The sequence below is a fragment of the Cavia porcellus genome, unplaced genomic scaffold (assembly GCF_034190915.1).
Source record: "Cavia porcellus strain 051 isolate PalLab524CR breed Dunkin Hartley unplaced genomic scaffold, mCavPor4.1 scaffold_23, whole genome shotgun sequence".
Taxonomy (NCBI): domain Eukaryota; kingdom Metazoa; phylum Chordata; class Mammalia; order Rodentia; family Caviidae; genus Cavia; species Cavia porcellus.
The window spans coordinates 26,405,974-26,419,269 of NW_026947506.1; the positions used below are offsets into that span (position 1 = coordinate 26,405,974).

General features: G+C 39.2%; 1 protein-coding gene across 4 annotated transcripts in view; it reads left to right on the top strand.

Moving 5' to 3' along the window:
• The window catches only part of Amph (amphiphysin), a 211,326-nt gene that overhangs the window by 163,192 nt on the left and 34,838 nt on the right, over nucleotides 1-13,296 (top strand). For 2 of the 4 annotated variants that reach the window (XM_063233940.1, XM_063233941.1), the window contains exons 11-16: nucleotides 587-715; nucleotides 3,966-4,082; nucleotides 8,055-8,078; nucleotides 10,040-10,063; nucleotides 10,312-10,833; nucleotides 12,903-12,935. In XM_063233940.1, the coding sequence (XP_063090010.1) occupies nucleotides 587-715; nucleotides 3,966-4,082; nucleotides 8,055-8,078; nucleotides 10,040-10,063; nucleotides 10,312-10,833; nucleotides 12,903-12,935 (849 nt within the window). The remainder of the gene's footprint in view (nucleotides 1-586; nucleotides 716-3,965; nucleotides 4,083-8,054; nucleotides 8,079-10,039; nucleotides 10,064-10,311; nucleotides 10,834-12,902; nucleotides 12,936-13,296) is intronic. The other 2 variants (XM_063233942.1, XM_063233943.1) reach the window with 1 other exon arrangement.

The following is a 13,296-nucleotide window of genomic DNA, read 5'->3' on the forward strand; positions in this document are numbered from 1 at the left end:
TTCATCATTTTCCATTCTGTGGGACAAAATACCTGACATCCAGCAGTTAAAAGAGGTTTATTTTGGTTCATGGATTTAAGAGGATTCAGTCCATGGCTGATTGGCTCCAAGGTAGAAATAGCAAGTAGAAGGGACTGGCAGAGAAGAGATGCTCATCTCATGAAGGATCGGGGGCAAGATATAGCCTTTGAGGTCACACCTTTTATGGTCTCTGGCCAGATGCCACCTCCTAACAACACATTTAGCTATGAACTCAACAATGGATGAACCCGCGAATGACTGTAATGCTGTCATGACCCAATCACCAATCACTTTCCAAAAGCCACCTCTGGACTCATGAAACTTTTGGGAAACATTCTGGATCTAAACCATAGCACATAGCCTAAGACCTTCCTGTGGGACTATAGCTTGTCAGTGGTCAGGGAACCACCCACATAGCATTCTTAACCTAATTCAGTAAGATCCTTCCTATACACAGATACAAGTTTCAGAGTTAGATGTGTTTATCCAGCCCTCTTGATGTGACATTTCTTTATGGCTCACCTGCTCTTTTTCTGTTTGAATGTTTGTATTTGGTACTTTGCAGACAAGAAAAGGGCCACCTGTTCCACCTCTGCCAAAAGTCACCCCAACAAAGGAACTACAGCAGGAGAATATCATCAATTTCTTTGAGGATAACTTCGTTCCAGAAATCAGTGTGACAACACCTTCCCAGGTGAGTGTCTGGTACAGAAACAGGTTGCGATTAGGAGAGTATCATGGTGGCCTGAAATCCTAACACTCTGGAAGGCCACGATGGGAGGATTGCAAGTTTGAGCCAGCTTGAAACAATTTAGTAATTTAGTGAGATCGTGTCTCAAAATAAAAAAGGCCAAGAGTGTAGGTCTGTGCAAAGACCCTCGGTTCAGTTTCCAACTGAAAAAGGAAAGGAAAGGGAAGGGGAGGGGAGGGGAGGGGAAGAGGGAGGGGGAAGGGAGGGGGAGGGGAAGGGAGGAGAGGGAAGGGAAGGGAAGGGAAGGGAAGGGAAGGAATGGAAAGGAAAGGAAAGGAAAGGAAAGGAAAGGAAAGGAAAGGACAGGACAGGACAGGACAGGACAGGACAGGACCTTGGTGTCTTTTTGTGGACAACACTAGAGAATGTGGCAGATATAAAAGCCAGGAATATATTTTCAATTTTCACTCAGGCTTATTTTATTTACTTTGTACATATAAAGCTTTCTTAAATGGGACATATATAGAATTTAAATACTCATTTTTATTGAGTAGTTTATAATATTCATAGAAAATTGAAAATATAGTGAAAAATATAAAAGGAAAAAACTAGTGATAACTAAATACATTTTGGTTTATTTTGTTATAAACTTCTTTTTCTCTGAGTGTGCATCAGTTTTGTACCATAAAATTCAGAATGTATTGTAATATAATTCTAACTTCCATTAAAGTTCTGGCAAGAATTTTTCATATCAAAATAACATATTTGTAAAGCCACGCTTAACCATAGTATTCTATTAACTGGATGTGCAGACCTCTGGTTAGTGCCACAGGTTACATCCAGTTGCTTTGCAGAAGAACTTCAGTGAATCCCTGTATATATGTTAATTCTTATTTGTTCCATTATTTTTTATATTGCTGCATTAGCAGGGTCCTCTCAATGATAGGACTAGGAAAATGGGAATGCCAGAGTTCCCTCTGCTTTTGTAGACTCCTGGGCCATCCTTTCTGGCTGCAGCTACCTGTATACCTATCCCTCTAGCAGGCTGTGTTGCCTCATAGACACCAGAATGGTTGTGACCTCCAGCACTTCTCCCAGTGCCGCGGAAACTGCCTCTTTGAGTGGAAGTTCCCAGAGATGTCAGGCCAATATCGTTTCCTCTAGGATCAGAAGGAATATTTACATTTTGCAGGAGGTGCTAAGATAATGCTGTAATTACTGCACACATGAGTACAAAGAGTGTATTTAATGTCTTGGTGATTGTCACATCCCCTTGATAACACAAAAGATAGTGAGTTGAAAATAACCATTCAGAAAATCAAAATTCAGGAGCAATACGATGGCAAATCATGATTCTTCATCACTTTCAAGGATATTTATCAAGAGCCATGGTACTTTGTGACACTGTTTATCACCTGTTGTTTGTAAAGGATGCTCAGTTTGATAAATTATGAAATGTGGATTAGCTGTTTCTTTGGTAAGAGGGGATTTGTATGTTTATCAGTCTATGGGCAAATCGTATGTCTGTGGACACACAGATACTTCCATGGACAGTTGTGTTAGAGCCAAAGATCTTCCCCAAAACTGATGAGTTACCCTGACATCAAACTTTAACATCTTTAATTTTCAGGTTGTGCTGTCCCTTGTATTTGCTACTATTTGGCTTCATTCTCTTTTTTGCTACCGGAATTTTCACACTGAATATGTTTGAGGATAAAGATGCCCTTTACTTGGTTGCTTTGACCTGAGCCCTCCAGGAGTACCCTCCCAATTCTATCACAACTAGAAACTTTGCTCTTTTCAAATTCTGGGTACTTAGCTGAGGGTCTCCCTATTTAGGAGACAGGACACCTGAAGTGGCTAGAATGTGACACATAGACTATTTCTGAAGTAAATTTGAAGTTCACGAGTGTTCTTTCTTGTTAAATGTTTTTTATTTGAAATTTGCTGGCTCCCAGGTAAGGACCCTTCATGCTGGGAGAAGGGAGAATCAAAGCACTTTGGGAAATTACAAACTCGGGAGAATACCCTAAAGCCTTCTGGCAGTATTAACTTTTGCTGGTGTTACTGCATAAAGGCGATGGGAAAAGTTAAGATTGGGATGGGCAGACAGGAAGAGGAAGCCTTCAAGAAAGGCAGCACCAGTTTTTACCTGGGCTTCACTGGTGATTTGTGCAGGACCCCAAGGTGCTTCTTCACCCGTGCCTTTCATAGCTTTCTGCTGCATGTCACGAGATGGTCTGCAGCCGACTTTGAAAGATCTAACTGCTGGAGACTGTGTCTCACTTAGAAGGCTCCACTTCCTTTGTATTCTTCTCTTTTAACCTGGAAAGGCTATAGAATGTAATAGTTGCTTATTATTTTTCTGAATTTGAGAATCACCCTCATTTCAACCACTAGACCACAGAGTATGACTTGAAGTGTTTCCATTGACTAAAGGACATCATCTCATATCCACATTTGCAAAGGCTGGAAGAGGATGGATTGAGAGGTGTCAAGATTCATATTTAGTTTTGTTCTGTCTAGTGAGTGAGATATTTAAACATATAAAAATCAGTGGCTTGTTTGCTTGTAGCTGTCAGTCGCTGTTGTGTATGGCTTCAGCCTATCCAGAAGAGCTCCTGATCTGCAGGTGGGATCTGCAGGTGGGATCAAGAATCAGTTTCAGTTCATAATCTTCTGGCTTTAAGATGGAGTGTCATGGCAGAGGAGAAACAATCCATGGCAATCAAGCAGGAGACAGTGTAGCAGCAACCACGCAAGCCTGCCTTTATATTTCATCCAGCTTACCTGCCCTTTGGGCAGTGCCCCCCACACCCAGAATGGAGCACTCTTAATCCCAGTATTATACGCTAGATCCAGCTGGCTCTGAATAGACCCCCTTATGAGTGTTTGCAGCTGCTGGGGGCCATCTAGATGCAAGCTATAACAGACGGAGGTTCCTTGCATCTACTTGGCATTAGGTTATCTCTCAAAGGCATTCTTTCTTGGCTGAACGTACAGCTGTACAAAGGACAAGAACTGGAACCTGGGACCTATTCCAGGAAGACTTTGGTTATATTTGGCCAGAGTTGGATGTATTTCCTCTTCCCACATTTAGTTGAACTCCCGGAAGCGTGTGGATGAGCTGCTTCAGTGCTAAACTATCAGAACACCCTTGGAGGATACAGAGTAAAGTTATTAGCTTCTCCGTGGGATATACCATGCAGTATAGCACATTCGAGCTAATGCATATTTTGTTTTGTTTTAACAGAATGAAGTCACTGAAGTGAAGAAAGAGGAGACTTTGCTAGATCTGGACTTTGACCCTTTCAAGCCCGAAGTGACACCGGCAGGTTCTGCTGGAGTGACCCACTCACCCATGTCTCAGGTATCAAATGATTTTTGGATTTAGAGAATAATATTTCAAAATGTTTGATAAGCTCAGTGGGGTAACTGATGTCCTCAGTGCCTTTCAATGACTATTATCTACTTTCTTAGAAAGAGGACCTTTTCAATGACAACTGTTAGACACTTTTCTACTTTATTAGCTCTCTTTTCTTACAGAATGGCTTATCCATACTTCCTAGTTCGTGCAGAAATTGTCTCTTGCAGGGTAATTATCAGTGCTGCCATTTGCTTGCAAAAGTATCTAGGTCTGGCTGGGGATTTAGCTCAGCGGCATAAGCATCTGCCTTGCAAGCAGGTGGTTGTGAGTTCGATCCCTGGTACCGATAAAAATGAAAAAGACAAAAAAAAAAGTATCTAGGTCTGCATGATATATGTATTATGGTTTCTCCAAGGAAGCTTTTTCTTTTGGCTTTAAATTCATTCTTCTTCCTGCTTTCTGTTTTTCTCTCCAATATTTGGTAAGTTAAGGCATCTTTGAAGTAATCATGAGACTCTACTCTAAGAGCAGTTTCTACAACCTTGGAACTCAGGATTGTGTGCTCCTCTTGCATCTTGCAGAAGTCCCCTTCTGCGATCCTGGGGGGTGTGTGTGTGTGTGTGTGTGTGTGTGTGTGTGTGTGACGTCATGCTGGCCTTGCTCTTTTTGTCCATCCTTTCCTTACAGCATTTTTCCCATGCCAGTAGTGATTGCTACAAGATCTCTGGCAGGGAGATGCTTATGATATATGCTCTGATGACCTACAAGTGATTCCTCTAGGATATACTGAGTTTATACTTTCCTATGCTAGGGGAAGAAAATTGATTCAAAATTTGACAAACCATATGTAGCTCTTATTAATATTTTGACCAATTTTAGGGCCTCCTATTTGAGTTTGGGCAAATCTAAAGATACAAAGTATACTGCAAATTAATTAGTGAAAGTGGACTTTAAACCAGATGCAGTGACACATGCCTGTAATCCCAGGACCCTGGAAGCCAAGGCAGGAGGACTGCCTAACTTTGAGGCCAGCCTGGGTAACATAGTAAGTCCCTGTCTCACATACAAAAAAATATATTGTGAAACCCAGATTAGGACTTGAGACCTAGCCCAATTTCCTGGTCTGGAAGCTGTGTTGATACTTTATAGAAAACCCCTGGTATCAATCTGCTAAATATGAACTCAATAAATAAAGTTGCTTTCTAATGCATTCTTTATTCTGGAATGTAACTGGATTTCTGTTTTAAAATAGGAAATTAAGTAGGCTGGAAACTAGCTTTCAAGTGCTTTGAAAAATGGATTTCATAGGTAAATGTTTCAAGAAGCTGTCTCTATTAACTTTTTTAGGAGATCCATAATGTACATTTAATATTAAGGACTCTGAGAGGTTATGCAGTTACTTTAAAAAAAACTGTTTGGGTATTTTAAATTAAACTTCCCCAAATATGTTTGACTGCAGAAATCTGTTTTAATGCAAACTTGTGTTAGCATTCACTGGAATATTCTCTAATGAAGTATATTTTGAGAAAGGTTAAAGTAGTCATTGTCAGCAAGTTTGAAGGCTCTGCTCTACCTTGGCATCCTCCAAATAGCAGAAAAAAACATCCATGTAATTCAGTATCTTTTCTCAGGGATTTGTCACTGAGGGCAGCCAGCAGAATTCATGAAACTTTCTCTGCCTTAGTCTGCATAGTTCATTACTTTCATGACTGGTGTATGTTTCCCTGGTAGGTGCAATGATTACTAAGTAAGAGATTCCACAGCGTGTCTATATACAAATTTGAATCAAGAGAATAATTTTATAACAATTCATAATTGAATTAATGCATAAATCATACAATGTTGTGTGACTTTAAGACTAAAGAATATTTATATGTGTTTGAGAATCTCCACATTTTCTAGTTTGGGAACTGGCTGCTCCTGACTTTAGTATTCTTCCTGCCTCAGTCTCCTGAGTAGCTTGGATTACAGATCTCTACCACTGTGCTTGGGTTAAAGGATTCTTTCAAATCAAAAATTAAATTAGAAAAAAAACTGCATTATATTTTCTTAAGTATTCATTTTGAAGGAAACACAGTACTGCAATTAGGGCCAGCTCTATGCCTCCCTGTTTTTCTTCATGGCCAGGTAATAGACTCTGCTGGGGTCCTGTTGGTTGTAGCTGAGTCACCTCACTGCAGAGCAGTCCCAGGTCCTGCTCCCTTCTTTCTTCATGTGCTGATAAGAAAGTCTTAGTCTGTGCGAGCGATCACCCAGGGCTGTTACATCCTGCAGCCTCTTTTGCCTTTGCACATAACGATCTCCTTTACCCACTGCTGACCCCTTCTTCCCAACTGACATCCTACTTACTAGCAGTATAGCTTGTCTTATGATCCACATGCACTAACACATCCTTTCAGCATCCTGTGGGGTGATAAACACATGTTTCACATTGCTCCCTTCCTTTGGAGAAAATGTAGGTGCTGTCTGCATTCTGTGGAGGTGTGCAGCTTTTATGATCTATGTTTCTTAACGGGCTGTCAGGCGAAGAGACAGAAATCCATCTGGATAGTCAGAAAAGGCATAGTGAATGCTGGAGGAGTTAATGTACAAAACAGATCTGTTCTGCCTTCTTATCTTCATGATCCTGTAGGAAGGTGCTGAGCAGTAGAGATGCAGGGCTAATAGTGCTGTGCTGTTAGGATCGACCCCAGCTAAATGTGGGGACAACCACAGGCCCCTTATCTCTTTATTCCAAAATGTAACATCTACACTCTCCCTTGGAAATGATCGTGCTTTCAAATTTTGGGCTCTCTCATTCACTGTTCACATTTAGTGACTTAAAAAAAGTGGGTAAACATGAATCTGGTCACAAAAACATGAGCCTTTAACATCAGTTCTCAACCACAGGGAAAATAAGAATAATAGGTGTCCCCTACTCTCCCCACTGTCATCGTAGAAGGCCCTTGGACCATGGAAATTCATTCTTTAGGGTCAATAAGATTTATCATTGAAATCCCAATCAAAAGTGTAATTTATTCATATGACTTAGTGGACACCCTTAGGATTTGCATCATTACCAACTAATGGAACTGTGTGATATCTAATTCATATATTGAAGAACTACTTTCTGGAATTCATTTATAATCAGGTTGGTCATAGGATTTCTTCAGTGAAATGAGGGAAGGAATAACATTAACAAAAATTAGTATCTGCAATTTCTCAAAGATATGATAAACTCTAATATTTCAACATTTTAATAGTGCATATGTACCAAGGCAACCCTATTCACCGTATTTCAAATATAGTATAGTTTTTTCCACTTACATAGCAGAAGGCAGATTGATTAACACTATCCTAATCAATATGGTAGCCACTAGCTACATGTGACTATTTAAACTTTAAAAAGTACAATTATGTAAGATTTAAAATTTGGCTCTGTTTTATGAGCATATTTCAAATGCCAACTGTCCACACATGGTTAGTGTCTACCATATTGGATTATAGATGAAATATTTCTATCACCAAAGGAAGTTCTATTGAAGAATGTTTTACTGAAATCTTAAGAAAATATTTACAGTGCAGGGTGTGTTGATGCATGCCTGTAATCCCAGCACCTGGGAGACTGAGCCGGGAGGATCACCATGAGTTTGAGGCCAGCTTAGACTATATACAGAGTTCAAGGCCAACCTGAACTACATAGCAAAATCCTGTCTCAAAAAAGAAGACAAAGAAAATTTTCAAAAAGTAAAACATTTTTACAATCCCAAAAACCTTCATCATCTCTTGGTATTTGCCACCCTCTCACCATATATTTTTTGGAGAAAAATTTTTTTTGTCTTTTTCCTTTTTATCAGTACTGGGGATCGAACTCACGACTGCCTGCTTGCAAGGCAGGCATTTATGCCACTGAGCTAAATCCCCAGCCCCTCACCATATATTTTTTAAATGCGTGGCATTTGTATACTAAGAGCAATTTTGTTTGTTTTCTTTCAGACATTGCCATGGGACCTATGGACGGTAAGACCAGTTTGAAAAATAATATGGTATTTTATACTTTTGACAACAGTTTTTTCTCTAAAACAATAATTAGTCCCTGGACGTTCTCTGCATAACTAGAATATCTAGAACCTGGAGATCCTTATAGAGAACAGTATGCCAATGGCCTGAACTGCTGGAGGTTGGAGACCAAGAATGTGGCATTGTGCCCTTTTGGTTCTTTCTAGGAGGTTGGTAACCAGAGCACCTGTTGTAATAAGGTCGTACATATATGTACTTGCTTTTAAATAGAATATAAGCAAAGAGTGCATAATAGGAACCATTATTTCATCATTTGTATCACTATGTTCAATGAAGCTTGTTTAACAACAATTTGAACTTGAGAGCCAGATAGCCTGGATCTGAGCCTTGACTCTGATATTCATAATCTTGTGACTTGGAGCAATTTCTAAAACTCTGTAAGTCTCAGTTTTTCTTATATGTAAAATAAGGAGAATGAGGCCTACCTTAGGGGACTGTGGGATAGTTAAATAAGATAATATTTATAGAGTATTTGACCCAAAGTGGGCATGTTTTAAAATGTAGATTTTACTGCTGAGGTTATCCATTTACTTAAGCTGTCATGCAAAGTGAATTGTGTCTTGAATATGGAGCTAAGAAAGACATTTGTGGTGCTGCATCAGTACTGTAAAATTAGAACATCAGTGACGTAGATTCAAGCCTGATGTCCCTCAGGGTGGGGACTTGGTCTTAGAAGAGCTCTGTTCATGTGGCCATAAGATCCCAGGTTGAGGTTTATATTTCTTTCTTTTTCATGAGACTGCAAAAACCAAGTGGGTCTGGTCTTCTGAAATGATGCTATTGTTTTTTCCTTCTTGAAGCAAAAAGGTACACATTTGTAGTAGTAGGTTTATACTGAGTTATTTAGGATTCTCGAAACATTAGGAAACTTTGAGGGCCAGGGGTATAGCTCAGTGACACAGCACTTGCTTGGCAAGCAGGAGGTCTCGAGTCCCATCCCCAGAACCAAAAAAAAAAAAGAAAGCTTTCCAGAGAAGAGGTGAACATGTTGAAACTGTCTATGATTAATTGTACCTTTTACAGTGTGTTATTTTGCTCTCCTTATGTCTCTATAACAAGAGTTTGATGGATTAACATTCAGATCATTTGAATTCTAGCCTCATGTCTGTTGATTGTCTTGGAAAACAGTTTTAATTTTTTAATCAATCCAGTATTTCTCATCCTTCATTAGACCTATAATACATTTTTCTTCTCCAGGTAGAAAGGGTGTGGTGAGGGTGAAGATATAATCTAGAAGGAGCTTTTGATATTTCAGAGGACAAATTTGCTAGAAAATACAATGATAACAAGAATGTGTAGTAGTGACTTTTAGAACATAATTTCTCGCAGTTCTTAATCATCTCAGCTTCCTGGGTTTTTTCCTTCTATGCAGAAATTGGCTTGTAGGTTGAGGGCAGGGTATTAAGAGAACTCTCAGGGCAATCAGAGTGGTTAGCATCAGCTCATCTTCCATCTGCACCCTGTCTCGAAGGCAGAACCCAGGGAAGGATGAGTTTGGGGCAGATTTTATTCTGCTTCTCCATCAGAGGATGTTACAGAGTGTAATTTCTCGACCTCTTGTGCTGGCTCTTATGCTAGCATTCACAGATTGGCTTATTTATTTGGAACTTTCCATTTCAGTCTACTAATGCAGAAGTTACATACTAGCCTTAAAATATCAGTGACAGAGGCTTTCTTTGTGATAAATTGTGCTTTTTCTGTAGTAGTCTGAAGCAAAAAGTACTCTTATCACAAAATTGGAGTAAAGTCTAAGTTGTAAAATTTAACCCTAAACCACTAAAAGTCACAACCATTAACAGAATGTTGTCTTTGAACAGCATGAGATTTTAATGTCCCACTGAATTTTTTTTCCCTTGCCTTAGTAATTCTTTTTCTTTTTCTTCTTTTTTTTAACCACACAGACAAGCACTGATCTGGTACAACCGGTAGGTAAATATCCAGCAAGTTCTGGATTTCAAAAATATATTTGCTATACAATTTTTTTGGAGAATGAACTTTTTCCCCTATTGTATTGTTAGTTGTGTATTTAACCTTAAACTGATTAATTTAAGCACTTTTTAGTTTTGTTTAACTTGCGCTACCCTATTGAAAAGCTTTGTGTTTCTCATCTGATCTTACCATGCTCTATTTCATCTTATCTTTTTTTTCTTTTGCTCTTCTGCATACTTCAAAGACTGAATCTTCAAAAAGTCTTTCCCTGTGTAACCTGATTATGGAGGAAACTCCAGACAGTGGGTTGGCCGAAGAAATTCAAAGATCTCAAATTGGCATAGGTGCATTTTCTTGGGGGCCGGATGCTAGTACAGACAGTGTTAGCCAGGAAATGACTCCAAGTGGGTCTGGAGAAGACCTTGCGTGTCTCTCTGAAGCAGAGCAAGACAGGAGATTACCCACTGGAATGCTTCCTCCTGCTGACTGGTCCACTGTAGCAGAACAGGGTGGGCATGTCCTGGGGCCAGCTTCTCCAGGTGACAATGAACAGTTATCCCTGACATCCATGCCTGGGACTGGAGTTGCTATTGCTACTTGCTTGGAGATGAAACAGCCAAATGAATTCCTTGACTCAGAGGTGCCAGCCATGGAAACAGCTGGCCTGCTCCAGGAAAGTCATGAAGACGTTAAAAAGGCAGATGAAGAACAAGAAAACCAGAAGATAGAAGATTCTTTATGGACAGGTTTGGAGACCTGTCAAAAGGTAGACACTAGAGCTATTGATATCAAGACACTAGAAGGTATTGAGGAATCCGAACAGAATATATGTGAAAGCACAGGAAATAGGGCAGTAGATATCAAAGTTATGACAGAAGAAGACCAGGAGGCCTTCAAAGTTAGTGAAAGGGAAGCTGGGAAAGATCTGGGAGTGAGATGCATGGAAAGTATAAAACCCCTTGAAAATTATTTTGAGAAAGCTGACCTTTCAGAAAAAGACATGGCAGGTAAATTTGGTGACAGAGCCCAAGGGTTACATGATGAGAGTCAAGTAATAATCAATACTTGTGAAAATGTAGAAGGCTCAGGAACTACACCTGCCAATCATACAGGTATTTTGAATCTTCCCCCCCAGACTGACTCCATGTCTAACTTTGAAGGTGCCACTTTTGAGGAATGGGATTTAGCTAATAAAGACATAAAGAAAAATTTAACAGACACTCCCACCCATTTTATAATGTGTCACCCAGCACAGAGCAGTGGGGATGCTGAAGAAATTCAGGATGAGATTGTGTTAAATGCTCATAGAGCTGGTGAGAGTAAAAATCAGGCTGTTGTTTTATCAGTGAAATATGAAGTAGCAGTTCCATCTAGAACTGACCCCAGTTATTCTCCGGAAACAGACACAAACAGAAGAGATAGTTGTATCTGTAAGGGAGATTTCTTAATAGAGAGACCTGAAGGTATAATAACTGGGGATTATAGTCATGCTGTTAACTTGCCAGGAACTGCAGAGATGCAGATTTGGGAAACAGACACAGGTCAAATCTGGCAGCCAACTTTGAATTCACCAGTGAATAATATGGACATGTCAAGGTTCTCTGGTATACCAGATGGCCAAGAGAGTGGATTTGCCAATTGGCTGGATTCTGAATACCACTGGCCTATCAGACATGTTGGAGGCTTAGATAATTGCTCGGAACATTCAGATTTAGCTGAAAGCAAGGGAAGACTGAAAGTAGCTTTACTAGCAGGTATATGTAGGGAACAAAGCCAGGAGATGGCTAGACCATTGGTTCTGGGAATACCCCAGAACACTAGCTCTGAAAGTTCTGAGAGTTCCCAAGACAATGACATCAACAACTCAGACTTATCTGAAGATGAAATTGCTAACCAGAGATATGGAATGTTGTATCAAGAAATAGAGGCTCATAAAGATGAGGTACTTACCCCAGTGTGTAGCATAGACTAGCCAGACTTCTGTAGGTTCTGTTTTTCCTAATGTCTTTCACCTGCTTCATTCTCCATCACCATCTTCTTGGAAACCTGATTATCTCCTAGACAGATTGTCATGTACCTCTTGAAATCTGTGCAAACCAGACACAAATAGGTTGGCAAAAAAGAAAAAAAAAATCACAAGAAGTAGAATCATTGGGTTATGAATTAGTGAGATCTTAATTAGATATGTCTCACCATCTCAAATTCTGAGTTTCTTTCATTTTTACAATTTGGATACTAAAAATACACAAAACCATGAGAAAAACAGACTTGTTTACTGTTCCCAGAATGGTTCTACTTTCATAAGAACACATGAAGTCGTCCTATGCAGATCCCTTAAAACTGTGATAATAGGTGCTGCTCTCTAAATGATGAGTAATAGAAATGAAGGAAAAGTTTACCAGATTTTAGCTGTGACCTAAAAAGGGATCACCTATCCTGGCTCTTATTTGGAATCATCATGTTATTAAGAACATAAGTTATCACTGAGCCACACAGCATCAATAATTGTAAAATTAATCTTTCAATGGGCTGGGGATTTAGTTCAGCATTGTAAGTGCTTGCCTGGCAAGTGCAAGGTCATGAATTTGATCCCCAGTACCAAATAATAATAATAATAATAATAATAATAATAATAATAATAATAATTTTCATTTTTTGTCAGCCTATTTAAAGTAACATGCCTTTCATATTCCTAAGCACTTGCTCATACAATCACCTTCTGTATTATTTTATGATTTGTGGTAGTTGTTACTGTCCAACTTGTCTAATGGATATTTATTAATCCTATAAAAGTGATGGAAAAAATAACACACTTTGATTTCCATTTCTGTTTAGGCTTCTGGTGGTTCATTCAATGGATTCACCCAGGTAAGAAATTCACTTTCTGTCAAGACCCATTTTGGTGAGAATATTATACATTTTTCAGTGTGGTTTCTGTGTCACTGGTCTAGCAAAAATAATTAAGAGTGCCAATATAAAATTTGGCCCTACTACTTACAGATTGAATAATAGAATAATTGCAACATTACAGGGTTATTTTGATGATTAAATGAAATGTATATATAGGGCATTTAGCCCAACAACGTAGCACATACTCAGTGCTACAGGATTTTAGTTAGCTATTATTAATGTTACTAATTATTATTAATGTTATTTGCTATACTGTGGATTTGTACTTCATGGGAATTTCTCTACCACTCGTGAGAAATGGTCTTTATAGAAAAGATCC